The following is a 24,801-nucleotide window of genomic DNA, read 5'->3' on the forward strand; positions in this document are numbered from 1 at the left end:
ATGTTTTATGAATATTAAAATCGGATAAACCGTTGTCCTCTGTATTATTTTTATTAAGTGTAATGGACAGATCAACTTTCCTACACGTCTAAAGATTCGCTAGCAGAAAGCCAACAGACAAGTATTTCCAACTATGGGAAATGGCACTGATGAGTATATATACATTTCACAGATTAAAAGAAAGGAAGGGGTAATCCTCATAGTGGACCATTATACTTCATATAAAGAAAAAATTGATTACGAAAGTTTAAAAAAGAAAAAAAGAAAAAGAAATCTCACTATTTTTGTGTAAAATATTATGTATTACGCTGAATGAAATCATATAACCCCCACACATATATACATATATCTACATATCTATATACGTTTACAGGAGTGTAATCTTTCAAATACTCATTCTAACACCCTCTAATAAATCTTCAATGATTTGTTGATTCCCATCTTTACCTTGAATGGTACTTAGTATCCCTAAACATTGTAATAATATCAGTTTATCTTCTTCTGTAACACCACTCTCCTCTTCTTCATTCAGAATATAAGTGTAAAAACTTTTTGATACCCCTTCATCACTATGGATGAAATTTTGATAATATGGTAGGACGATCGAATCTCTAAAACATCTCAACAACATATCTTCAATAGAAAATTTCCCGTTGATGCCTACATTGACACTATTACCATTAATATTACTACTACTATTATAATTATTAATATTAACATTAATATTTGGAATAGAAGTTGCTGTGTTAATGCTATAATTATTATTCTTATCATTATTGCTACTGCCACTACCACTGCCACTACCATTATTACTATTATTGCTATAATTGTTATTCCCATTTACATTTAAGTTACCATTACTACGGTTAACTTTGTTAAAATCAATATTCAAGTCTAAAAACATATTATTACCCATTTGTGTAATCAAATTGCTTGATGATGAATTTACACTAGTTGGAGTAATTGCACTTAATGCATTGCTATTATAATCACTATTTTTTTTCATACTAGTATCATCACTATCTAGTCTTCTCAAACCAATAATCTCAGGGGCAAGATAATCGTCAAGGCTTTGCACTTCATTATTCTCATTGTTATCATTGACATTACGCTCATGTTTATCATTATTATAATCATAACTCTTGCTTCTATTTGAGATATGCAAACTAGAGTTGTTTTCATTTTTTCTTTTTGTTAAACTTAATCTATTTCGTTTGTAAACATCATTTAATTTTATTTGATTTTGATAATCTGTCTCTAATGGTAAAAGTACAGCAACAACATCATAATATATTTCTTGATAAAATATTTGCCATAAAACACCTAATCTTTTTAAAGCAGTATTTATTGTATCTTCGTTACTATAATTAAAAACAACTTGATTCTCAAATACATACAATGAAGTTACAATAAATTCTTCTATTTCAAAAATCAACTTAGCCCATGTTATAGCTATCTTTGATCTTGTCTTCAATTTAATATAAAACCTTAAAATACGATTTAAATCTTCTATTTTTGCTGGTAAATGCCATATCCTTTGGTTCTTGAATAATTCTACGACAACACTACAATAAATTCCCCAGATGTTACCTGATAATATGATCAATTCTTGAGTATTGAAATTTCTATAATTGGCTTTCAAGGATGATAAATTTTTTAACAAATCATGTAAAATTGCTACATTTGTAGAATCCAAAATGTCATCTTGTTGAGTGATAGCTAATGCAGCATCATTGGTAGCATTCAAAACACTTGGATTAAATGAATATACGGATTTCCCCGAGTCTATTATTCCACCTGTGGTGCTATGAATAAAATGAACAGGTGATCTATGCCTTCCTATAGAAGAATGTAAAAATTTGCCTAACGAGTTTGGTATAACAGGCTCTGTTGTATCTTTAAGATGCTGACTGCTTTTACTACGGAATATTTTTTTTGTAAATTTAATAAATGGGTTATTTTTATTAGCACTATTACTATTACTATTATTGTTGTTGTTGCCACCACCACTACTATGACTAATAGTAGAGATAAGTGACAGAGTGGCGTTTGAAGTATTTCTTCTCATCGAATTACCCGTAGTACGCTCCCTATTAGTACGGGTTTTATCAACATTAAGATTATTTGAAGATATCGTTTCTTGATCACTAAGATTAATTAGGGAATTTGTGATTAAAGTATCAGAATTCTTTCTCAACTGATTATTACTATTGGTATCATTATAAGCAATAGTAATCTTACTATTACTATTGTTATTCCTAGGTAACTGTTTATCACTATCGTCTCTGATTTTTGTCAAACTGAATATGGAATCCCTTCTTCTTTTGTAAGGTTCAACATTAGTCTCTACATTTGAATGTAATGGTGTAAAATCATTAGTAGTATGTCTTAACCTTAAAGAATGCAATGGTCCAAACGATCTCAAAGATTTATCAAAGGAATCTGAACTTTTTCTTATTGGTTTTATATTTGTCTTCCTAACAATATTGGAAGAATCATCAGGACTATTTAATGTTTTGCTATTATTGTTCGTAGATGCTGTAGTGTTTGTATCATGCTTATTAGAGTGTGTTACGGGCATAGTTGTGGAATGTGCATTTGACGAAGCAGAAGATATAGAAGATCTATCCGATGTTATACTAATATTGGATTTTTTTGATTTGGGACCTCGGAAAATGGATTGAAATCCTACATTAGACCATTTAGGTATATTATTTTTGCTTGACAGATCCCTGTATTTATCATTAACATTTTTATTCAATTTTTGCAAGTTATCATAATTACTTGAAATTACATCTTTATCAATAATACTACTACTAGTCAATGGTTTATTTGTGTCAACACTGTCATTTACTGTCTCTACAGTCAAATTAGATAGTGCAGATGTAGTTGTATTACTAAGTCTACTGTTACCACGTTCTCGCGAAGGTTTTTCACCCACTATTATAGTTTGAGGGATGATATCAGATGATATACTATAAACTCGTGGTTTTTCTTTCTTGGGACTAATTCCAATTACACTTTTATCTATAGTTTCAGGTGGACTTGATGAAGAGCGTAGCTTCACACTTTCCCCCTTTCTTATAGTAGTCACTGGTAATTGTGTGTCAACTTTATGTTCCAATTTAGTACTCATATTGTTAGTAATTGCTTGAATATACTGATATCTGTGTACTGTGACGACTGCCAACAGGAACTTTTTCGAGAAAATGACACTGACGATAAATTACTATAACTTATTGAAAACAAAACAACCCTTACAATGTCTGGTTCACGTGTCTAAATAACGGTGGTCTCTCAAATAATGATTCATCTCACGTTGCTTCATTTATGTATACATTACATCTGATATATCTTCCCTTAACATACCCACATTTCTACGTATATCATATTGTAAAAAGACTTTATGACTTTTGGGTGCCAGAATATCTCAATTTCTTCACATTTAAAGATTTGAAAAAATAATTTTAGATATGATAATAAGGTAGGATGGGAACACCAAAAACGTAGAATCACAAGTTGACAACAAATTAATGAACAAAATACGCACATTCGTAATTAGTTTGGTAGCGTTTATATTCTTATTTCTATATCTAATCATGAACTCCCTCATATTACATAAATAAACAATAAAACTATAGAATATTAAAAGAAGAAAGATATATTTATTGATCATGTTCGACCCATTAGACTTATATGATGGATCTGAAATGAATATTGCTGCAAACAAATTTACTATAGAATTTAACATTTCTGATAACACATTATCTTCTGATTATAAGTATGAGGACTCCAGCATGAAAAATATTAATGACGATGAAGAGAACGTTCCAATAACAGTTTTAGATTTACCATCAGTAAGATATGCTACACCCAATATAATCTTTACTGTTCTAAAATTATTGCGTAATGACAATCAGTTGAATTTCAAAAGTGAAACTACTCTGAATGCTAACAGCACCATAATTAACAATGATGATGATTATGCCACTACTCTTACACACACAGAATTAGAAGAGTTTTGCTTGAAAAGAGATATAGATCAAAAATGTCTGGAAGAAATAGTTCAATGGTACACTACAAAATGGCCAAATTCTCTATTGAATACAATAACAAAGATAATAACTAAAATACCGTGTCTGAAAACAACGGAATCAAAGGATAAATTACTAAACTATTATACCTCCATTCTTCGATTCTTTGAGCAATATACTTCTCAGAATTCAAATGAAACAGATCTAATTGAATCAATATTAAAAGAGGCTAGCAAGAGAATAAGTGAATCCTGTGGTAGAACTGCATTACCTTCCATACATCGTAACTTTCAATTTAATAATTTACAAACAATTATAAAGTTATATGAACCATCTTTAACAGCAGATAATCTAGGATGGAAAACTTGGGGATCTTCAATGATCCTATCACAAGGACTAGTCGAAAAAGACGAAAATTTTAATATTGAATACTCTAAAGGCTCATGTTCTCTAAGAGTACTTGAATTAGGCTCTGGGACAGGATTAGTCGGTATTGCATGGGCTACTAAATGGAAAGAGTTATATAAAAACGAGAATGCTAATATTGAAATTTTTTTGACGGATCTACCAGAAATTGTTGATAATTTAAGACAAAACGTTAAGGATAATGAACTCGATGGATTAGTTCAAGTAGATGTATTAGACTGGACTGATCCTAGCACATTTATAGAAAAATATGGAGATAATAAATTTGACATAATTTTAGTGGCAGATCCAATATATTCACCAGAGCATCCTAAATGGGTTGTTAATATGATTGATAAATTTATGAAACCAAATGGAGTGTGCCATTTACAGATTCCTATAAGAAAAAAATATGCCAAAGAAAGACAATCATTAAATAATCTTTTAAAAGATGCAAACCTATCTATCATAGAACAAAAATATGAGGAAGGCTATGACGATTGGGGACTAGTTACATATTTATATAGAAAAATTATACGTGGATAATACAACTATATAATATTAATCAATGATAATTGTAGATATATTCCCTTCGTAGGTGTCACATATCCATATCAGTTTATCTCTCTATTATATTTTTATATAAACAATTATACGTTAACCACATGATAGATCTTCTACACAATCTTCTTCTTTTTTGTGTAGATATATTGTTCCTTTCCCCTTTCCTGTTTTTTTTTTTTCTGATTATTGACTAAAAGAACTTGCAACAATTGGTTGTTCTACTCTATTTGTATCGACATTATTACAAACCTTAACATATTCAGCCTTTAATGGTTTATACCAAACATTTAAAACTTCAGGGGACAATTTTATCAAAGCATCTATAATTTCACTTCTTAATTGTACAGTTTCTGGCTCTTTTATATGATTATCATTATTGTCAATTAAATTTGTCATAACCTTCGGCAATTGGTAAATCAAGTAGTTTATTGAATATTCATATTTTGTCATTTTCTCTAAAAGAACCATTTGCTCTAAATAAGGTAATGAAAGTATTGATTCTGCGTCCAATTTATTTTGGATTAATTCAAATGTACTCTTACTTGAAATCAAATTTCTAAAAATTAGTAATTGTGTTGCAGTCAAAACAACATAATTATCTATAATTGATCTGTAGAACCTGTACAAATAGTCTGGATTAATAAATGATAAATAATCATTAATAAATTCATTTTCTATTGATACATGTAAATATTTTTCATCTAGGTCCTTAAATATTTGCATATCTGATTCAATTGACGAAGATGGTAAATATGAAACTTCTTGAAAGAATTTGAAAACTGGGATCTTGGCAAAATATATTAAATCAGGGTATTGATCTCTTTGATCAAAAATTGAACCCATTAAAAATATAATTGGTTTTAAATATTCTAATAGCCAATAATAATTCTGGTTATTCCTAATATAAGTAAACCATTCACTATAATATTTAATTATATGCAAGAACAATAAAATATCGTCATGAAGGATTTTTAATATTGTATCATTGGAGAAAATAAATATATTGGAATTAAATTCATTTTGTGAATGCATATTTTCTAGTAAAATGTTTAATAAATTTAATAATCTAACTGTAGGGGTTGGCTTCAAATTTTTCTTGATTACCTCTAACAATTTATAGTTATTTTTTAATATGTTATCTCTTATTAATTGATCAGACAGTAATCTCACCCAAATTTTATCAATCTCATTAATTATACTAATCGATATGTCTTCATTAAAATATAAATCTAACAGAATATCAAATATTATTGTAGAAGCAAAGATTCCTTTTGGATAGGAATTTGATATAATTAAACATGCAGATTGAATTAAAGGAACTGTACCAGATTTTAATGCCATTTGTAAATCTCCAATATTGAAAATTTTTAAAATATCTTCAAATGAAGTCAAATTAATCAAAATATTTAAAAATTCTGATAATGTATCATAATCTAAATTTTCAATTATAGAAGAAGAAGAAGAAAGTGAAGAAGAAAACAGTAACAGTTTTTTAATCGATAACAATGTCTGTTCAGTAGAAAACGGGATTTTTGTCAGAACATTTAATTGTAATGAGCATTGAGTAATGGTGGTGTTCAATTTTTCAACCAATTTATTGACATCATTGGCATTTTTAGAAACAAGATTTGCCACTAAATCATTAAACTTTCGAATAAGTTCTTCAATCTCAGTCATCTTTAAATATATATATATATATACGTAAATATGAGCTTTTTGTTCTAGTAATTCATTATATACTTAATAATATTAAGTATTTACAGTTTTCTTCGTTTCTCCATATCATCTATATAATCTACAGATTTTGCGATTCTAATCCTTTTATTTGTTTAGTTATTTCTTTTTTTCCCTTTTCCTTTCGCTATTTTTTCTATGAACTCTTCTTCTTTTTTTTTTTTTTTTTTTTGAAAATATATAACATACAGAAAATACGATATTGAATAGTCAACTGAAGAACATTAATGTAAGATGCTACACTATATATCAGAGAGTAGATATTATTTGGAAGGTTATCACTAATAACAATGATAATATGTTTGTTAGTTATGTCTACAATTCCATTAGTTTATTATTGCTGTTGTGACTAATGGAAGAGAAAGAATCTATGCTATTTGAATCAACCAAAATATAGTCCATCTTTTCTCTATCAATACATTTAATATAGTCCCATACAATTCTAACTAATAGATATATTTTTATTGGTAGAAAAGACACAATATATCTCCATTTATTATATTGACTATTGTTACTATCATAATTATTCTCTCTAACCAGAATTAAAGATTCATTATTGAATTTTATATTTAATAAATCCAACTTTACTAATTCATCTTCAAGCATATTGTATCTATGATATGGTGGATATCTTTGCACAAATTTATATTGACTAAACGGCAATTTCTGTTTTATGGATGATTGTAACCATTGCCTGATATCCTGCAAAGTATCGTTTTTAAGATCAAAATTGTGTACAAACGTGTTTTGATCTAATGCTTCAACTATAACAATTTTCATTTTATCTTATTTTTTACTTGTCGACTTTTTTTAACTCTCACACATTTACATATGAAGGAATATTATTACTACTAGTATTATTTCTTTTGTCTTTTTGTGGTACTCTGGTTGGTAATATAATCTAAACTATCTACTGTCAAATATATCTACCACCATAAATAGAACAATTTGTAGCCATGCCTATTGGAACACACACATAAATACATACATGCATATATATATTTATATATATACATATTATGTATTATACATATAATATGTAAGCTCTTTTCTTTGTTTATTTCACTGTGGATGTCAGGGATGGAGAAACCCGTAAATTCCGATAGCAATGCTTGTGAGGGATTTTTTTCCCTTTATTTGGCAGTACAATAGGAGACCGAAAAAATTAATACAATACAAAACAAAAGATCTCCAGTTGCTTTTTGTTTTCTTCAGCAGATCTTACAGCAATGCATGTATGGCAATGATATTCTTTGTTTATTTAACCTTTACGACAATACATCCTGCTTGATAACAAAGACTGTTACCAAACCTACGAAATACGACACATACACAGATACATATATATGTCTAAATATACTTGGTAAGTAGAGATGCGTAGTTTTTATCTATTTTTTCTTTGTTTGTCTTAAGAAACTTTAAACACAATAAAATGCGATCAAAATCTGATCTCATCGCTTTTTTTTTCTCGAGGAAAAGACTGAAAGTCACTTGGAAAAAATATAGAAAAGTAAACAACAACGACAACACCAAATTAATATATATGCATACATCTATACATGTCAATAATTAGTGGTCAAGGACACTTGGATATTATTACATAACATATAATCTCCATATAAACTAACACAATTTTATTTTTGCTTTTTTCCTTCATTTTTTTTGTGTACTTGACTCCCCATGGATGGTGACATCATTCCAAGTCAGATAATTGAAGACCAAGATATCATACCTCAGATTGATGGATTTACATTAGGTGAGACTTTAGGACAAGGATCCTTTGGAATAATAAAATCTGCATCTTTAAAAGATGATAATATTGACAATAATGAATCTTCCACAGTTGTCGCAATCAAATTTATTGATTTGATTAAGTGTAAACAAAACGGTATCAAAGACAAGAAAATATATAAGGAAGTCCTGCTACATTCAAAATGTTCCAATCATCCAAATATCTTAAAACTCTTGGATTATAATATCAAAAATGACTACCTTTATTTGATCTTGGAGATGGCTGATGGAGGTGACCTTTTTGATAAAATTGAACCAGATATAGGCGTAGATAACGATGTAGCACAATTTTATTTCCAACAACTAATTAATGCAATATCTTTCTTACACAATAATCATGGTATTGCACATAGAGACATCAAACCTGAAAATATTTTGTTGGATAGGTATGGTAATTTAAAACTAGCAGATTTTGGTTTTGCTACAAAATTTAAAAATAAAGATGGAACTCTAAAACAATTTTATGATACTGTTGGATCACCACCTTACATGGCTCCTGAAATCTTTACTTCATCTAAAGCAGATAAATATCATGCAAATTTAACAGATATCTGGTCTATTGGTATTTTTGTCTTTGTTCTTCTGACTGGAGAAATACCGTGGCAATTGCCAACTAAAGAGGATTCAAACTTCCGAAATTTTATTGATCACAATGGTAATATAATTCATTCTAGTCCTTGGTGCAAGATCAATTTAACTCATTTAAGTCTATTAAGAAAATTATTGCAGTTTGATCCCCTAAAAAGATTAACCATAATTAATTTACAGAAACATCCATGGTATTATAAACACAACAAATTTGCGAATTCTAACATGCTTTGTAAAGATCCTTATGGTTTGGCAAAAGCTTTAATGTCAAATTTGAAAGTCTCTCTAACAAACAAAACTTTTGATACTCTAATGACTCAAGATCCTTTAATTGTAGACAACTCTATTAAATGGAACTATAAGTTTCCTGGAAATAGGCATAGTAATAAAATGATATCCACACAACCTTTACAAAATGATGTTGCAAATTTACAAACAACTGAGCTAAATAATTTCAATTCTAAACTGACACAATACCAACACTTTGATAATAATATTGTCTTTAACACTCAATATGAGACATTTTATATTCCAAAAAAGATAGAAAAAAAATGGTTAGATCTTATAAGCAATGATGTAGCCATTTTACAATTTACAAATAATCATGATAATAATTCTAGGGTCGACCAGTATAAAAATATGGATTTAAAGTTTAGACCTTTCAATTTAACAAAATTTTATTCTCTAGAATCAATGGATACTGTCTTATCGTTTTTAGAAAATTCTTTACATTTATGTGGTATACCTGTTAAACCTGATTTATTTGATACTTATTTAAAATTAATAGATGACTGTGATGTTGACAAGACAATATTCCCTTTACAGATAAATATTAGAACTGTAGATAGAAGATTCTCTACTTTAAATGGATCAATCGTTATTAATTTAATTAATAATCAATTGAAAGTTCTTGAATTTCAAAGAAAGAAGGGTGATCCATTAGAATGGCGTAGACTTTTCAAAAAGATTGCTGTATGTTGTAAAGATATCATACTAGTACCCAATAAGAATTGAATTAACAAAAAAAAAGCATGAAAAAAAAGTGGGTACCCTAATCCACAAAATAAATTGTAATAATATCAGACGTAATCTTTATATCGATATAATATATTAATATTTAGTAATGCATTAATTTATAAATTTTACAACAACTATATTTTTTTATAATAAATATCAATTGTAAGTATATATACATGAAAATAGAATATTTTTTCTCAATAAAAAGATAAAAATAATGAAAATATAGGAAGAAGTAGATAATATCTATCAAAATTTCCTATGGCTACTTCAATCTCAAACACTCCTATATTTCATCAGTGTTATAATATTCTAATTTCATCATAAAATCAAGTAATTCAACCCGTAAATTTCTTCTTTCTGCAATTGGTATAGCTGCTAAATCTGCTGCAGAAAAATTATGTAGTCTACTAACTAACTTTCTAGTTTTCTTTGAAGGGAAATGATTCTTTAAAGAAGATATAGCTTCCCTTGAATTTCCATTTTTACCTACATTATCATTTTCCTTTTGATGGTCTTCTTCACTATTAATAATGTACGAATCTTGTAGAAAATCCTCATTCTCTATTTGTTCTTTATATTTAGTAGTCTTATTTTGTGAGTTCTTGTTGTCCTCAATAACTGCGATATTATTACCATTACCATTCTTTATATTTAACACCAGATGATTTTGATTCTCTGGAATAGCCTGCAAAACATCTGTCTGAGCTGATTCTTGAACCTTCATATTATTGATATTCATAGTTTCTTGACTGGTTTGTCTATCATGTAATTTTAAGGAATTAAAGATTGGAATACGGATTGTGTTTGTCTCTTCTTCCTTGATATCTTTAACGGTATTCTCTTTTGTTATTGCTGATATTCGTTCAGTACTTTCATTTTCTGTCTCCTTATGTTCTTCCTTATCTTTGACTTCTTTATTCACAAACTTGTTTGTTACATTCAAACTTCTGTCGATATTAATATTATCAGTTGATAGTGACTGAGATTCATGATTATTTATCTGTTCAGTTTCTTTATTCGATTGACAAAATAAATCATTATTAGGTATTTCAGTATTATTATGTATATTTAACCCTGCTACTGCCCTATTATCGTCTAAAGAATTGTGCATTTCAACAGCTTCTAAATTTTCTCTTTGTTTGTGTTCAGTATTGTCTAAGCATACATGATTTTGAATTATATTAGATACATCTTTTTCTTGTGATGTAATATTTTCATGAACATCACTTACAATAATATGTATATTGTTTGTTTTCATATTTACATCACTATTACTATCACTAATACTATGTGATTGAGATACAGATAAGTTACGCTCTTCAGTTAACAAGCTTGACACAGATGAAGAAAGTTTATTTATAAGAAAAGTTTTACTATCATCAACTATTTTGTTCACCTTGGATCTTTTATCTGTAGTACATATAACATCTGGATGTTGAGACAAACCCTCTAACTCAAGTGATAGTTTTTCTGAAATTCTTCTAATTGGTGAGGAAAAGATCAAACTATTACTTTCATTTTTTAGATCAACCTCTTTCGAAACTGGGGATGATAAAAATTTTGAATGACCTGTCTTTATAGTCAATCCTTTTAGTAACTTTTCATTTTTGCTAGTGTCAAATATTTTATGAATATCAATCCCAGGATTTATATCCTGTGTTGGTTCTATTTTAGTTTTATTTATATGTGATAGTCTCTCAACTTCCTTTATTGTCGAAGAATTATCATTATTTCCAACAAGTTTATTCTCTTTATTATTCACATCTTCAGGAAAAGATAATACTACTTCTTCTGTATTTTTATCTTTTTTATCTATATTTTCTGAATCCAATAACGATTGTATACTACATCTAGTGAAATTAATCTGTGTACTAGTGGCTACTTTTAATTGAGCTTGTTTTTCTGTAGAACGTTTACTAGTAAAATTATTTTTCCTCTTCACTAAACTCGTAGCTTCATTAAAAGACATACAGTTACTGGATGTAATTATTTTATTTTCTACACTAGAGATGCTAGTAAGCGAAGTTGGCATCACCTCGTTTACCATATCGTGACAGACTATATCAATTTTTTGAGTTACTGGCACTTGTATCTCAGCTTTGTCATTTTCTTGATTTATAGTATTCTGTAAATATTCTTTTGAAGAAGAAGTTATTTCAATTTTATCCTTCTTAGAATTTTTGGATATTTCTAAATTTGTTTTATACAACCTTTCTAATTCTAAATTTATTTTAATTATTTGATTGGAGTAGCATGATTTATCTGATTCTTTACCAAGAGCTTTTGGTATACTTTCCAACAACTCTATTTTAAAATCAGATTTTATAAAAGGAAAATAGGAAACAACAGAATTCAAAACATTCACCAAAATAGTGCCGTCATCACTACGTATTTTTGTTAAAATATCTCTGAATAGCTTCAACTTCTTATTTTTTTGTATCTCTGATAATCCTGTTGTATCATCAAACAAAAAGAAAACAATGACATCAATAAACTTATTCAGATCACTATATTTCTTCAAATTTAAGAAAGCTCTAATTAATGATATTCTAAAATCTGCATCTTTGTTTTTAAACATCTGACTTATTGCTTGGTCTATCAATCCGTCTATTTTACCCCCATTGGAACACAGATTAACTATAAGACTGATAGGAAAATAACTCATTATTTCGTATACTTTTGCATTATGGTTTGAAAAAAACATTTCCACATAATTAATATTTGTAAAATGTAAGGTGTGTTCTATAACAATACTAAATACATCCCAGTTCATTTCTTCATATGCTTTATTCAGTAATTTCAAAATCATCTTCTTTTGATCATCCTGAGAAAAATCACTCGATGAGTTAAACAAAATAGAGAAAAACAACTCAGATTTGTTTATTACAGAAACTAATCCTTCTTCTTTTAATAACCTATCCAGTACATAATTTTTTTTTTCATTGGATATCATTGATATATGTTGAGTGAGAAATGGCAACAAAGATTGTTGGGAGTCTTTATTGACGTATGGATAAAAACTCGGCTCCATAGTTTCTAAGATATCCGGGTGGTCCAGTGTAAACACTTGAATAAAAGTAGACATCCCCTTTTCATACAAAATAGGCAATGTATTAATAAATAATGAGTGTTGGAAGGGTGATACCTCTTTTATAAGATCAATTGTAAAGTTCAACAATTTAGGGTCATTTGTGGAAAGACAACCATTAATGAAACATTGCAAAGAATTTGGGGGCCATGAAATACATTTAGAAAAAAAAATGTCAAAGTATGATTGTTCCATTCTTGAAAATATTGTTAGAAAATTGTCAATTATGGATGTTTCTGGGATAGTTTTAATAAAATCTATTAATACCTTAAAAGATCTAAAATCCATGGTAGGTGATAAGAGTGTCGAACTTAACCAATTGACAATATATTTGTGGCAATATTCATCAGGAATATCTAAAAACTTGTAAAATATCAAAAGTTCAGGTAATTGACTTCGCATGGATTTAATTATATCTTTCAATAAACTAACTACAATATCAGTACCATCAAATTTTATCATTTTAAAATGTCCAAAATAATTCGCTAAATGGTTGTCTTCTTCTGTAAATATAAGCGATGAAAATTTCATAAATAATGTGGGAGAAAGTGTAGAAAAAATATCAATCGAATTCAAAGGTAGGTGGCAAATATTTTTCAGGTAAAAAGATACTAATTCAGTTAATTCTATAAAAGTAGATGACTTTATTTGTGCTTCTGGTGTTGCATTAATTAAAGCATAGAGCAGAGCTAAACAATCTATCTCTTTACCATATTCTTTTATAAGTTTAGTGGTGAAATCTTTTACCATTGGATACCATACATTTTCTAGATTTGTTGGTAAAGAAGGTATTTCATTCAAATGTATTCCAACTGTTGCAATAACTTTGATAGGAACCACTTGTTGAGGGTTGGATAATTTATCTTTATAATTTGAGGAAGGTTGCTTAACTATAACAGTCCCGCCTAATAACCTGATGAATATATCACAGATTAGCTTTTGCAATTCATTATTAGTGGATTTGAAAGAGAGAACTCGTTCAAACATCGGAATAATTAATTCATTCCAAATATTACAAAACAACGGTTTAGCAGAGTCAATGGATAACTTTGAATTATAAAAATAACATGCAATTGTATAAGTGATTGCTCTAGTTATAAATGAAACACCAACTGAAATATTTTGTAGAAATACTGCGTGTTGAGACATAAAAAACGGGATATCAAGAATCTTATAACATTTAACTCTTTCTTCAGAAGAAAGTTTATGCATATTCATACATATTGGATAAATTAATATCCTCCATGATTTTAAAGCCAAAAGTTTGGCATGATCACTGTCAGATTCAAAAGCGAGTTTATTTAAAGTCAACCATTTATTATTTTTTATGCAAATATTAATAAATGTTTGTATCATTGTAGTATTACTAAACAATATTCCCACTAAAGTTAACCAAAGATCCATGGCGATCTTATAAGATTTTTTGGTTTGCAATAAATATACTATGTGATGAAACAATAATGTTTCAAGGGTAACAGCATCAATGTTAACATCTTTTGGTATAGACATAATATTTGTGTAAGATTGCTGAAGTTTTTTGAAATATTGTGGTGAAAATACATTTTTAACAGGAGTATTAACAATTGTAGAATACAACTCTTTTATGCTGATATTGCTTGTGTCATATATTTTTTTTAATAGATCCAATAGTAGAGAAATCGAAATAATACTTAATTTTTCAGAATAAGTATCATATTCAATAATTATTTGCGGTAAGAGATCACTACATAACCAAATATCCATATGTTTTATCATCAAGTTTGGAAATTTATTCAATAAAGACTTGACATAATATACCTTTTCTAACATATAGTTTTGACTATTAATGGCTTTAATATTTGGTATAGCATGAATTAAATTAACAATTTCGGGCCTAGTGGCGTAGTAAGTATAAAACTTTTCCTCTTTCAAAAAAGTAAGATTGGAAATAAGAATTGGTTTATTGGATTTAATATCAGTTAATGCATTTAAAGAATATTGGTAGATTATTTTAATTTCTGATTGTATATCATTATTATTGGATAACCATTTGACAATTTTAAAATTTGATAAGAGAATGGTAAAAAACTTCACTATTTGATAATATAACCTGGAAACAAATGGATCTTTCGGATTATCGTTATCATTTTTGTTATCATGATTTTTATCATCTTTTATCACATTGTCATTTTCTTTATCCATCTTTGTTTCTTTATTTTTCTTAAGATTTTTACTTTTGCTATTTTGACCTGTTAAAATATTATTACTATTGGTTATTATGTCATTTTTTAATAACTTCTTTTGTGTCAAATTCCATTGTGGTATACAAATTTTTATAATTTTTATGAAATTCTCGATTAAAATATTAATCTTTTTTTCATTTACATCATTTATATTTTTCATTGTAATAATAGGTATAATATTGTTAAAAGTTGCATAGATTTCGAATCTTTTTTCATTATACGGATATGAATCATGCTCCAATATAAATAATCCACCTATAATAATATTTTTGAATTCTATTAAATTTCTGCTATCAGATAAACTATGTATTTCACCACTTGCCCAATATTCAAGTTGAAATGGATCGTCAATATTAGTAGATGCAGTAGTAGTAGTAGGAAGATTTGCATTATCGATTGTGGAATCTTTATTAGTTATATTAAGAATATTTTTATTATTTATAATAAATTGTGAAGGATTGTTATTAAGACTAATATCACTAGTGCTTTTATTTTTCTTACGATTATGATTATTATTATTTGATATCATTGATGCATTTTTAGATATATTTATCTCATTCTTTTTTTTTAATATTGATTTTGGAGGTGATTTATTAATTCTTGGCGAGGATGCTATAATACTGTTAAAATCTTGTTGATATTGCGGTACTCTAGTAGGTGAACCATTGAAATAAAAACTATTTTTAAGTGGCGATGATTCAATTTCAATATGATCTGAGAATGAAACAGTTTTTTTGATCGGAGAAGAATTTAAATTATTGTTATCTTCATCTTCAGTTTCAGCCAGATTATTTTGATTAAACAATTGTCTACTTATTATATTGTTTTGTGTCACAGTTTTTCTTCTCTTCGGTGTTGGTGATTCATAACTATTACAGTTACTACTATTGTTATTGAAACTTTGATTATTAATATTATCTTGATTTTTTGGACTTATCTTGATTTTAAGATTATTAGGATTACTAGAATTATTGCTATTTTCTATTATAGCCGGTAAAGTTTGGTTGTTAAGCCAGGGTAAAGAATTTGAAGACTGTTCATTATTTTTTAAAGATCTTTTTGAAATGTGTTTGTCCAACACTTCTAAAGCACGTAAATTTCTTTTAGAAGATGATTTAGGTGGCATTTTATTATCTAAATAAAACCTATAGATCGAATTGAATTGTTAGAATCGTTCTTTTTTTTTATTAGTCATCTAATTGAATGGAAGAAATAAATTTTTCCCAATAAAAAAAAAAATTAAAAATAAAAAAACAATCAATAATCCAACTTGCCAAATAATTAATTTCACTCCCTTCTCTTCGTCTTCCAATTTTTTATTAGACTTTATTATGCCTGGAAACCTTGCATCAAATTGATTTGTATCATTATCTCATACGATTATTCTAAAATACTTCGAATTTTTGTCGCAATATTTTCGTTTTGATTCTGAAATTTTTCAAGTGATTTTTTTTTGTCTTTTTTTTTATGAAAATGATTTTATTTTTTGTTAGGTCCTTATCTCATTGCGTCAGTCATTTTCTCGTTTTTTATGTGGTGACATTATTAGCGATAAGAACATGTCAATATATATGAAGAGTTCTAAAAATTACAGGCCAGTGTGAGATTGAAGGAATCTGGGAATAGGGCTATATATATATGTATATTTATGTATATTAAGTGAAGAATGGCATTCACATGGAAAGTTGTATTTCTAGGAGAATCATCGGTGGGTAAAACATCCATCATAACCAGATATATAACAGGGCAGTTCCTTAGAGATAATGCAACGATTGGAGCTGCGTTCATTTCACATCAATTAAAAATATCTTCTGAGCACATTGTGCAATTGGAGATATGGGATACCGCTGGCCAAGAAAGATATAGATCTTTGACCACAATGTATTATCGTAATACGAATGTGGCTATTGTTGTTTTTGACTTATCTAATTTTCATATCGATGCTACTTTGAATGATATCGATATATGGATTGAGAAACTATATGAATATAATAATATTCCTAATAATGATAATGATAAACTGAATATAATAATCGTGGGTAATAAAATCGATCTATTGGAGGAAAATGATGATATGTTGGCTATTAGAGAAACAATGCTACGATATCTGGATATCAAAAAAAATCAAGATTATAACAATATTGTTTTAAAATATTTAGAGGTAAGTGCAAAGACAGGAGAGAATGTGTCAAATTTATTTGAAAATGTTATTGTTGATTTAATTCCAAAGGATAAATTATATTTCAATGATAATAATAATAACAATAATATAATATCATTAGGCATTGATTCAAAGAAGGATAAATATATAAAGAATCGACAATGCAATTGTTGACCATGGAAACTGGACAATAATATATATTGCAAGAGAGTATTAAAAGTTCATAAAATTTTTACTGATTACACACTTTACAATATAAACCATGAAAATATGTATTCTTTCTTGATTTATGTATACATACGTGTGTGTTTATTATTCATAGTACTTAGATGATGGTTATAATAAGTTAATTAATTTACTTATAATTCACCAGGAACAGGGAATTGCCCGACCCAATTATAGATTTCGTCAGCCAATTCTTTGACTTCTCTTGATTCCTTGCATAATTGTTTGAATCTGTTCAATCTCTCTGTTGGTGTCAATGGTTTGTCCTCAATAGAAGAATCTGAACCAGAAGTTTTGGCAGTTTCCTGTTGTTTCAAGTCTAAGGCTAATTTTCTAGCTTTATCAATGTATTCTGCAACTTTAGCAAAATCTTTCTCTTGGAAACCTCTTGTAGTCATGGCAGGAGTACCTACTCTTAAGCCAGATGGGAACATAGCGGATTTATCAGTTGGAATGGTATTTTTATTAGCAGCAATATTGATATGTTGTAAAATAGCCTCCAATCTGGCACCATCAACATCAGTCTCAGACAAGTCAATTAAAATCAAATGGTTGTCAGTTCCGCCAGACACCAATTTGAAGCCACGGTTACGCAATTCTTTAGCAAAATATTTAGAGTTGCTGACGATTCTCTTTTGATATTCTTTAAATTCTGGGGTCATTGCTTGTTTCAAAGCTACGGACAATGCAGATATTGTGTGATTGTGTGGGCCACCTTGATGGCCAGGGAACACTGAGAAATTGATCTTTTTATCGAATGGATACATGATCTGCTTTCCCTTTGCAGTAGTCCTTTCGACCCCCTTTCTGTAAAAGATCATTGCACCACGAGGACCTCTCAAGGATTTATGTGTGGTAGTTGTGACAATATCAGAGTACGGGAATGGAGATGGGATCACTTCTGCGGCAACAAGCCCAGAGATATGAGCCATGTCACTTAAAAGATAGGCACCACATTCTCTAGCTATTTTCTGAAATCTTTCATAGTCGATCAAACGAGAATAGGCGGAGGTACCGGCTACAATAATCTTAGGTCTAAACAATTTAGAAGTCTTAGATAAAGCCTCATAGTCGATTAAACCGGTGGATAGATCTAATCTATATGGCATAGATTGGAAATACTTGGAGATGAAACTGATTGGAGTCCCAGAATTGAGACTGTAACCGTGTGATAGATGGCCACCGTGAGGTAGGTCAAGACCCATCAATCTATCACCGACATTCATGATAGACGAATAGGCGTATAAGTTAGCAGGAGCACCGCTCAATGGTTGTACGTTGACCCCCCATTCGTTTGGATCTAATTTATACAATTCTAAAGCCCTACGTTGACAAAGTGATTCCATTTCATCTATATATTGGTTACCACCGTAATAACGGGCGCCTGGGTAGCCTTCAGAATATTTATTTTGAAATTCAGAACCTAAAAGATCCATAACAGATTTGGAAGTAAAGTTTTCGGATGGAATCAGAGTAATTGAATGTTTTTGTCTCAATTTTTCCTTTTGTAAAATGGAATACATTTCAGGATCAATATCTTGGACATGTTTTGATACTAAAACCTGATCTTTTGAGACAGATGATTTCAAAATTACAGAGGTTAAGGAGAATGATCTAGTGGTTAATGCTTGTGCAGCTTTTTTGGAAGATAATCTCGCAAGCATATTTAGGTGACTGGTACGTTGCCTGGTTGGTTATGTGAGTGTTTGAAATCTAACGAGACTTAAAACCCAACAACACATATTTAATAAGCAATAGTCAGTCAATTAATCAATCAATCAATTAAGTTTACATCTTCTTTTCAAATCGATGAAAGGAAGCCAAGGAGAAGAGAAGAAGAGTCATATTAAGATGCAATGCGATGGCTGCATAATGGAGGGGAAGAAAATAGAGATGAGGCGGAAATACACCACCGACATTGCTCTTTCTCTTTCTTTAATTTTCGGTTTTTTGATTTTGATGCATTCTTTTTTTTTTTTGCTTGTTTGTTTGTTTTGGATTATCGAAAGAAAAAACAAGACACCGAAAGCCGGGGAGGGGGGGAGAAAAGATCAAAAAGAAAAATTAAGCAGAATTCCACATGAAACCATTTTGAATCTCTGTATAAAACTTGCGTGTATGTATGTGTGTTTTAATCTTCATTTGTAGGTTGTTTGGAAAGTTGATCAGTTGTGAACTGAAAGTTGTTGACTAATTTGTTAAAATTACAGGCGGTTTCTCGAGAAGGATAATAATAATCACAATACCGTTACTGATACTACTATGACATTGATTAAAAAGGTTGGTTTACCTGTATTATTTGGTATGGGTACATATTATGTTTGCATTTCCGATCAATATAAAAATTTTTGTAATAGCAAATGTTTCTGGACACGAACCAATGAGCAAGTAAGACAAATCTTGGATCATTCACAAGAGACACATTTTCTTCATGATTATTCTAAATTATTTCAAAATAATGATTCTGTATCTAATGCAAACACTGTAGAAAATAAGGGTGGTGAAAATATTATCAACACAACTAGTAACGTACAATTACTGTTAGTATTAAGCAAAGTAGAATTATTGAAAGATATATGGAACTACCAAGTTTATAAACTCTGGAATTGGCTATATTCTTCATAATGTTTATACAGCATACCTCTATAGGTATATCAGTTATATTTTAATATTCTTTATTTATTTATTTAGTCATGTCTATAATTTTAAATATTGAAAGAACATTTAGAAACTTTACTTCTTTATTTTTTTTTATTTTTCTTTCCTATCTCGATTTTACATGTGAAATTTTATATTTTCCCTTGATCAAATAAATTTACATGTAAGATATTTGCTACTGTAATCAATTGGTTCGATGCACGATCTTCAATAACCATAATAGATTAAGAAACTCCCACATAGAGAAAGAGAAAGAAGTTCGAAAAAAAATGACTGAACAAAGAGAAGAAATTGATCTGGTGGATATTCCAGATTCTCATATTAATTATGACGATGCAATCGAATACTGGACCAATATTCCTGCTACAGTCAATGGTGTGCTTGGTGGTTACGGTGAACAAACAGTGGTTCCTACCATGGATGTCCTTGGTTCATCATTCTTTCTACGTAAATTAAAATCCAGAATGATATGTCCCAGTGGAATGATAAAATATGGGGTTGACATCGGTGCTGGAATAGGTAGAATAACCAGAGATATGTTACATAAATACTGTGATAAGATCGATTTGGTGGAACCTGTAGAACCCTTTGTCAAGCAGATGCAAGATGTAGAATTGGCTGATTTGATTGCTGAAGGGAAGATTGGCACCATTTATAAACTTGGAATGCAAGATTGGACTCCTGAAAAAGGCAAATACTGGGTCATTTGGTGTCAGTGGTGTGTTGGTCATTTGCCAGATAAGGAATTTGTTCAATTTTTGAAAAGATGTAAAGATGGGTTACAGTCTAACGGCACAATCATTGTCAAAGAAAATAATACTCCATTTGACAAAGACGATTTTGATGAAACCGATTCTAGCGTTACTAGATCAGATAAGAAATTCAGACAATTGTTTGAAGAGAGTGGGTTGAAACTTATCGCAACGGAAAAACAAAAGGGTTTACCAAAGGAACTATACACTGTAAGAATGTACGCTTTAAAACCACAATAATATCAAAATAGAAATTTAAAAAACTAATAAATAATAGAAAAAAAAAAGAAAGGAAAAGAAATACACACACACACACACACATACATACATACATACATATATATATATATATATATATATATATATATACAGGGATATTACATCAATGATATAGAATATTAATATTATCATCAAATCAATTTCTTACCTGAATACAATTTTTATATATTTGTTGACGTATGTGCGTACTATATGTATATATTTACTATCACAAATCACTAGTAATTTCTCATCAGAAATTGCCCAATGAATATCTTAAATAAGTATAGGGCCACTTAATTGCACGTTTGTTATCAGTTAGTTTTCATCTAGCTAATATCAGCAACACTTGTCTTGTATGAATTATCAGAATCCTTTAAAGTTCAAACAAATGCTAAAAAGCCAAAAAAAAAAAACGAAAAAAAAAAAACCGGATACGTCAATTTTGTCAATTTCTGAAGTTTCAAGAAATTTTAGATAAAAAAAGAAGAAAAAAGAAAAGAAAACAGAAGATTTGTTGGTGTAAACAAATAAAAGTTACAAAACGATACATTAAAGTGTCATATGTTTAATTAGTCTTTACCTTGAACAGACTAGAGGAAAGAGTATTTGTGTGAGAATCCATCCAACCAAAAAGTCTACCAACTATTTCTATATTAATTTATATATATTTGTTGTTTTTACTTATTCCATTGAAGGGGATATTATTGTTTTAATTTAATATTTTCCAGTAAGCAATGATTAGTTCTGGCAGTGAATTTCAAACGATTCATGATGATTCACAAGATTCAATGGCTTTATCTCCTCAATTAAGTGAAATAAATTCCCAATTCTCAAATTTTGATCCAAATTTGGATAGTATGAATCATGCTGGTGGGAATAATAATAATAACAATAATAACAATAATAACAATAATAATAATAATAATAATAATGAAAGTAATAATAACCCATCTATTTTAACAAATAATACTACTAATTCTTTCAATGACGGTACATCAACTCAGCTAGTTAACAGAATTCAAGATAGCGAGTTATTGCAAAGTGCCGCAATCCAAAAAGTACTCAATTCTGATGTTGCGATCAATGCCCTGTTATTTAAATTTAAACAGTCGTTATTGACCTGCGAAGAGTTTATTAAATTTCTAAGAAAGAAATATATGTTTGAAGATGAACATACCCAAGAACTTTTAAAGCATTATAGAAACTTCTTTCAAGCAAGTAATGGTGTTTCTTCCTTAAAAAAGACTTTCCATGATATTTTACAATTTGATGGGAAATTAGGACAGGTAAAGCAAAGTTATGTCAAAGCATTACAAAAAATGTACGATGAAATAAGTTCTCTATTATTAACGATGACTAAAGTCAGAAAGTCTATTAAAGAAAATTCAAAAAGATTGGAGAAAGAAGTCATGGATTCTATTCATAACGCTGAAAAAGCACAAAGCCGTTATAATTCCTTATGTCAAGATTACGAAAAGTTAAGAATGGAAGATCCAACAAAGACGAAATTGACTTTGAGGGGTTCAAAGACAACAAGAGAGCAAGAAGAGGAGTTGTTAAGGAAAATAGATATTGCAGACCAAGATTACAGATCAAAGGTTGACCATGCTAATTCGTTAAGGGATAATTTTTTACAAAGAGAGAGACCTCATATTGTGACAGAACTGAAAAATTTGATTCTTGAAATGGATACTGCTATGGCAATACAATTACAAAAGTATACTATATATACAGAGAATTTGATTTTGAATAGTGGTGTTACAATAACTCCCTTCAATAAGTTGGAAAAATCTATGAAATCAATTGCCTCTTCTGTACGAAACGAGAGAGATCTTTATATAATGCTAAACAAATATAATAGTGGTAATAAAAACACTTTATTAATTAATAAAAACTTGATTCCAATTAATTATAAAATTCATCCATCTATGGAGAGACGAGCAGCTGCTAAAAAAAAGTCTGCTCCTAAATTTGCAGTTGATCCATCTAGGAACTCAATTCCAAAAAGACAAATATCAACACATAATGATTCTCCTTTCACTAACACATCAATATCACCAACAGCGTTTGTTAGACCGATGGCTTTAAATAAAAACCAGTCTTTACCCAATTCAGAATCCTTCTCCACTGCTATATCACATGTTTCCACGCCATTAACACCATCTACATCAAGTTATTCCTTAGTCCTGAATAATAAACCTTCCAGCTCATATAACAATATTAATAGTCATAAAAAAAATAATAATAATGAAGGTAATAGTGGTGATACTAACACTAGTGATACTATAAGTAGCAACACAACCAAGGATAATAGCCCACAAAGATTCCCATCATTAGATCCAGGCAAAAAAGAATATCGATTACCAAGTATACCGGCAACATTAGCATCTCTTAACACAGATGATTCAGATAGACCAGTATCACATGTACAGACTATTTCTAGTTTACCACCTGGTATACAAAATAATTTCAAAACATTTAATGTACCTTTAGAGAATCTCATTGAATTTGAACAAGATATGGTTCCAACTATAGTATCCCAGTGTATATATGTGGTAGATAAGTATGGGCTAGATTTAGAGGGTATCTATAGAAGATCAGCAAATGTATTAGATGTTAGTAAATTAAAAGAGGAAATCGATACAGACCCATCGAATATTTCTATGATTTTACCACCCAAGGACTACACTGATGCAGATATTTATTTAGTTGGATCCCTACTAAAAACTTTTTTTGCCAGTCTTCCTGACACTTTATTACCTCACAGTATATCAAATGAATTAAAGACTTGCTTTGCTATTGATGATTATACAACTAAAAAGAATTTTATGCATGGGTTGTTATATAAATTACCTGATGCACAATATTGGACTTTAAGATCATTATTATTTCATTTAAAAAGAGTGTTGGCTCATGAAGAACATAATAGAATGAATTTGAAAGCTTTATGTATAATATGGGGTCCTACGATTATTCCACCAAATGATGACGACGTTAATGATGTCAATTATCAAATTGCTTTAATGGAGGTATTAATCAATGTGGCTGATCAGGCTTTTGAACCTGAGTAATCTATTTTGCTTTAGGTTAAGTTATAAATCGTAATTATAATACAACTATTCATACTGGGTAAAAATAGTAAAAAACAAATACAAACTGTTACAAGTAGCAAAGAGAAGTTATCATATCTTATATAAAAATAATAATTTTTACTAGTAATATATAAGTGAATATAACTAAATTAGACAATTAAAGTTTTAATAAAAAATATTAATTCATAATAATTCTATATATATAT

At 29.1% G+C, this 24,801-nt stretch overlaps 11 protein-coding genes across 11 annotated transcripts; 6 read left to right on the forward strand and 5 right to left on the reverse strand.

Annotated features, from left to right (window-relative positions):
• Positions 1–385: 385 nt before the first annotated feature.
• Positions 386–3,136, reverse strand: BIT2 (Bit2p; the record flags this gene model as incomplete). The annotated part of the gene is made up of 1 exon (XM_064859940.1): positions 386–3,136. The coding sequence occupies one exon, from the start codon at positions 3,134–3,136 to the stop codon at positions 386–388; it is 2,751 nt and encodes a 916-aa protein (XP_064713313.1).
• A 538-nt stretch (positions 3,137–3,674) lies between these two features.
• Positions 3,675–4,985, forward strand: EFM2 (S-adenosylmethionine-dependent methyltransferase; the record flags this gene model as incomplete). The annotated part of the gene is made up of 1 exon (XM_064859941.1): positions 3,675–4,985. One exon carries the CDS (start codon positions 3,675–3,677, stop codon positions 4,983–4,985), a length of 1,311 nt encoding a protein of 436 aa, XP_064713314.1.
• Positions 4,986–5,186: 201 nt separating this feature from the next.
• On the reverse strand, positions 5,187–6,680 carry HSM3 (Hsm3p; the record flags this gene model as incomplete). Its single annotated transcript, XM_064859942.1, has 1 exon — positions 5,187–6,680. The coding sequence occupies one exon, from the start codon at positions 6,678–6,680 to the stop codon at positions 5,187–5,189; it is 1,494 nt and encodes a 497-aa protein (XP_064713315.1).
• Positions 6,681–7,052: 372 nt separating this feature from the next.
• On the reverse strand, positions 7,053–7,517 carry PWA37_003415 (uncharacterized protein; the record flags this gene model as incomplete). The annotated part of the gene is made up of 1 exon (XM_064859943.1): positions 7,053–7,517. The coding sequence occupies one exon, from the start codon at positions 7,515–7,517 to the stop codon at positions 7,053–7,055; it is 465 nt and encodes a 154-aa protein (XP_064713316.1).
• Positions 7,518–8,417: 900 nt separating this feature from the next.
• Positions 8,418–10,130, forward strand: CHK1 (serine/threonine protein kinase CHK1; the record flags this gene model as incomplete). The annotated part of the gene is made up of 1 exon (XM_064859944.1): positions 8,418–10,130. One exon carries the CDS (start codon positions 8,418–8,420, stop codon positions 10,128–10,130), a length of 1,713 nt encoding a protein of 570 aa, XP_064713317.1.
• Positions 10,131–10,419: 289 nt separating this feature from the next.
• On the reverse strand, positions 10,420–16,572 carry RIF1 (DNA-binding protein RIF1; the record flags this gene model as incomplete). Its single annotated transcript, XM_064859945.1, has 1 exon — positions 10,420–16,572. The coding sequence occupies one exon, from the start codon at positions 16,570–16,572 to the stop codon at positions 10,420–10,422; it is 6,153 nt and encodes a 2,050-aa protein (XP_064713318.1).
• A 540-nt stretch (positions 16,573–17,112) lies between these two features.
• Positions 17,113–17,781, forward strand: YPT10 (Rab family GTPase YPT10; the record flags this gene model as incomplete). The annotated part of the gene is made up of 1 exon (XM_064859946.1): positions 17,113–17,781. One exon carries the CDS (start codon positions 17,113–17,115, stop codon positions 17,779–17,781), a length of 669 nt encoding a protein of 222 aa, XP_064713319.1.
• A 185-nt stretch (positions 17,782–17,966) lies between these two features.
• On the reverse strand, positions 17,967–19,496 carry SHM1 (glycine hydroxymethyltransferase SHM1; the record flags this gene model as incomplete). Its single annotated transcript, XM_064859947.1, has 1 exon — positions 17,967–19,496. One exon carries the CDS (start codon positions 19,494–19,496, stop codon positions 17,967–17,969), a length of 1,530 nt encoding a protein of 509 aa, XP_064713320.1.
• Positions 19,497–20,094: 598 nt separating this feature from the next.
• PWA37_003420 (uncharacterized protein) lies at positions 20,095–20,457 on the forward strand (the record flags this gene model as incomplete). The annotated part of the gene is made up of 1 exon (XM_064859948.1): positions 20,095–20,457. The coding sequence occupies one exon, from the start codon at positions 20,095–20,097 to the stop codon at positions 20,455–20,457; it is 363 nt and encodes a 120-aa protein (XP_064713321.1).
• Positions 20,458–20,759: 302 nt separating this feature from the next.
• TAE1 (N-terminal protein methyltransferase) lies at positions 20,760–21,482 on the forward strand (the record flags this gene model as incomplete). The annotated part of the gene is made up of 1 exon (XM_064859949.1): positions 20,760–21,482. The coding sequence occupies one exon, from the start codon at positions 20,760–20,762 to the stop codon at positions 21,480–21,482; it is 723 nt and encodes a 240-aa protein (XP_064713322.1).
• A 755-nt stretch (positions 21,483–22,237) lies between these two features.
• RGD1 (GTPase-activating protein RGD1) lies at positions 22,238–24,574 on the forward strand (the record flags this gene model as incomplete). The annotated part of the gene is made up of 1 exon (XM_064859950.1): positions 22,238–24,574. One exon carries the CDS (start codon positions 22,238–22,240, stop codon positions 24,572–24,574), a length of 2,337 nt encoding a protein of 778 aa, XP_064713323.1.
• Between the last annotated feature and the right edge of the window lie 227 nt (positions 24,575–24,801).

This window comes from Arxiozyma heterogenica, assembly GCF_036370985.1.
Source record: "Arxiozyma heterogenica strain weizmannii chromosome Unknown scaffold_27, whole genome shotgun sequence".
Taxonomy (NCBI): domain Eukaryota; kingdom Fungi; phylum Ascomycota; class Saccharomycetes; order Saccharomycetales; family Saccharomycetaceae; genus Arxiozyma; species Arxiozyma heterogenica.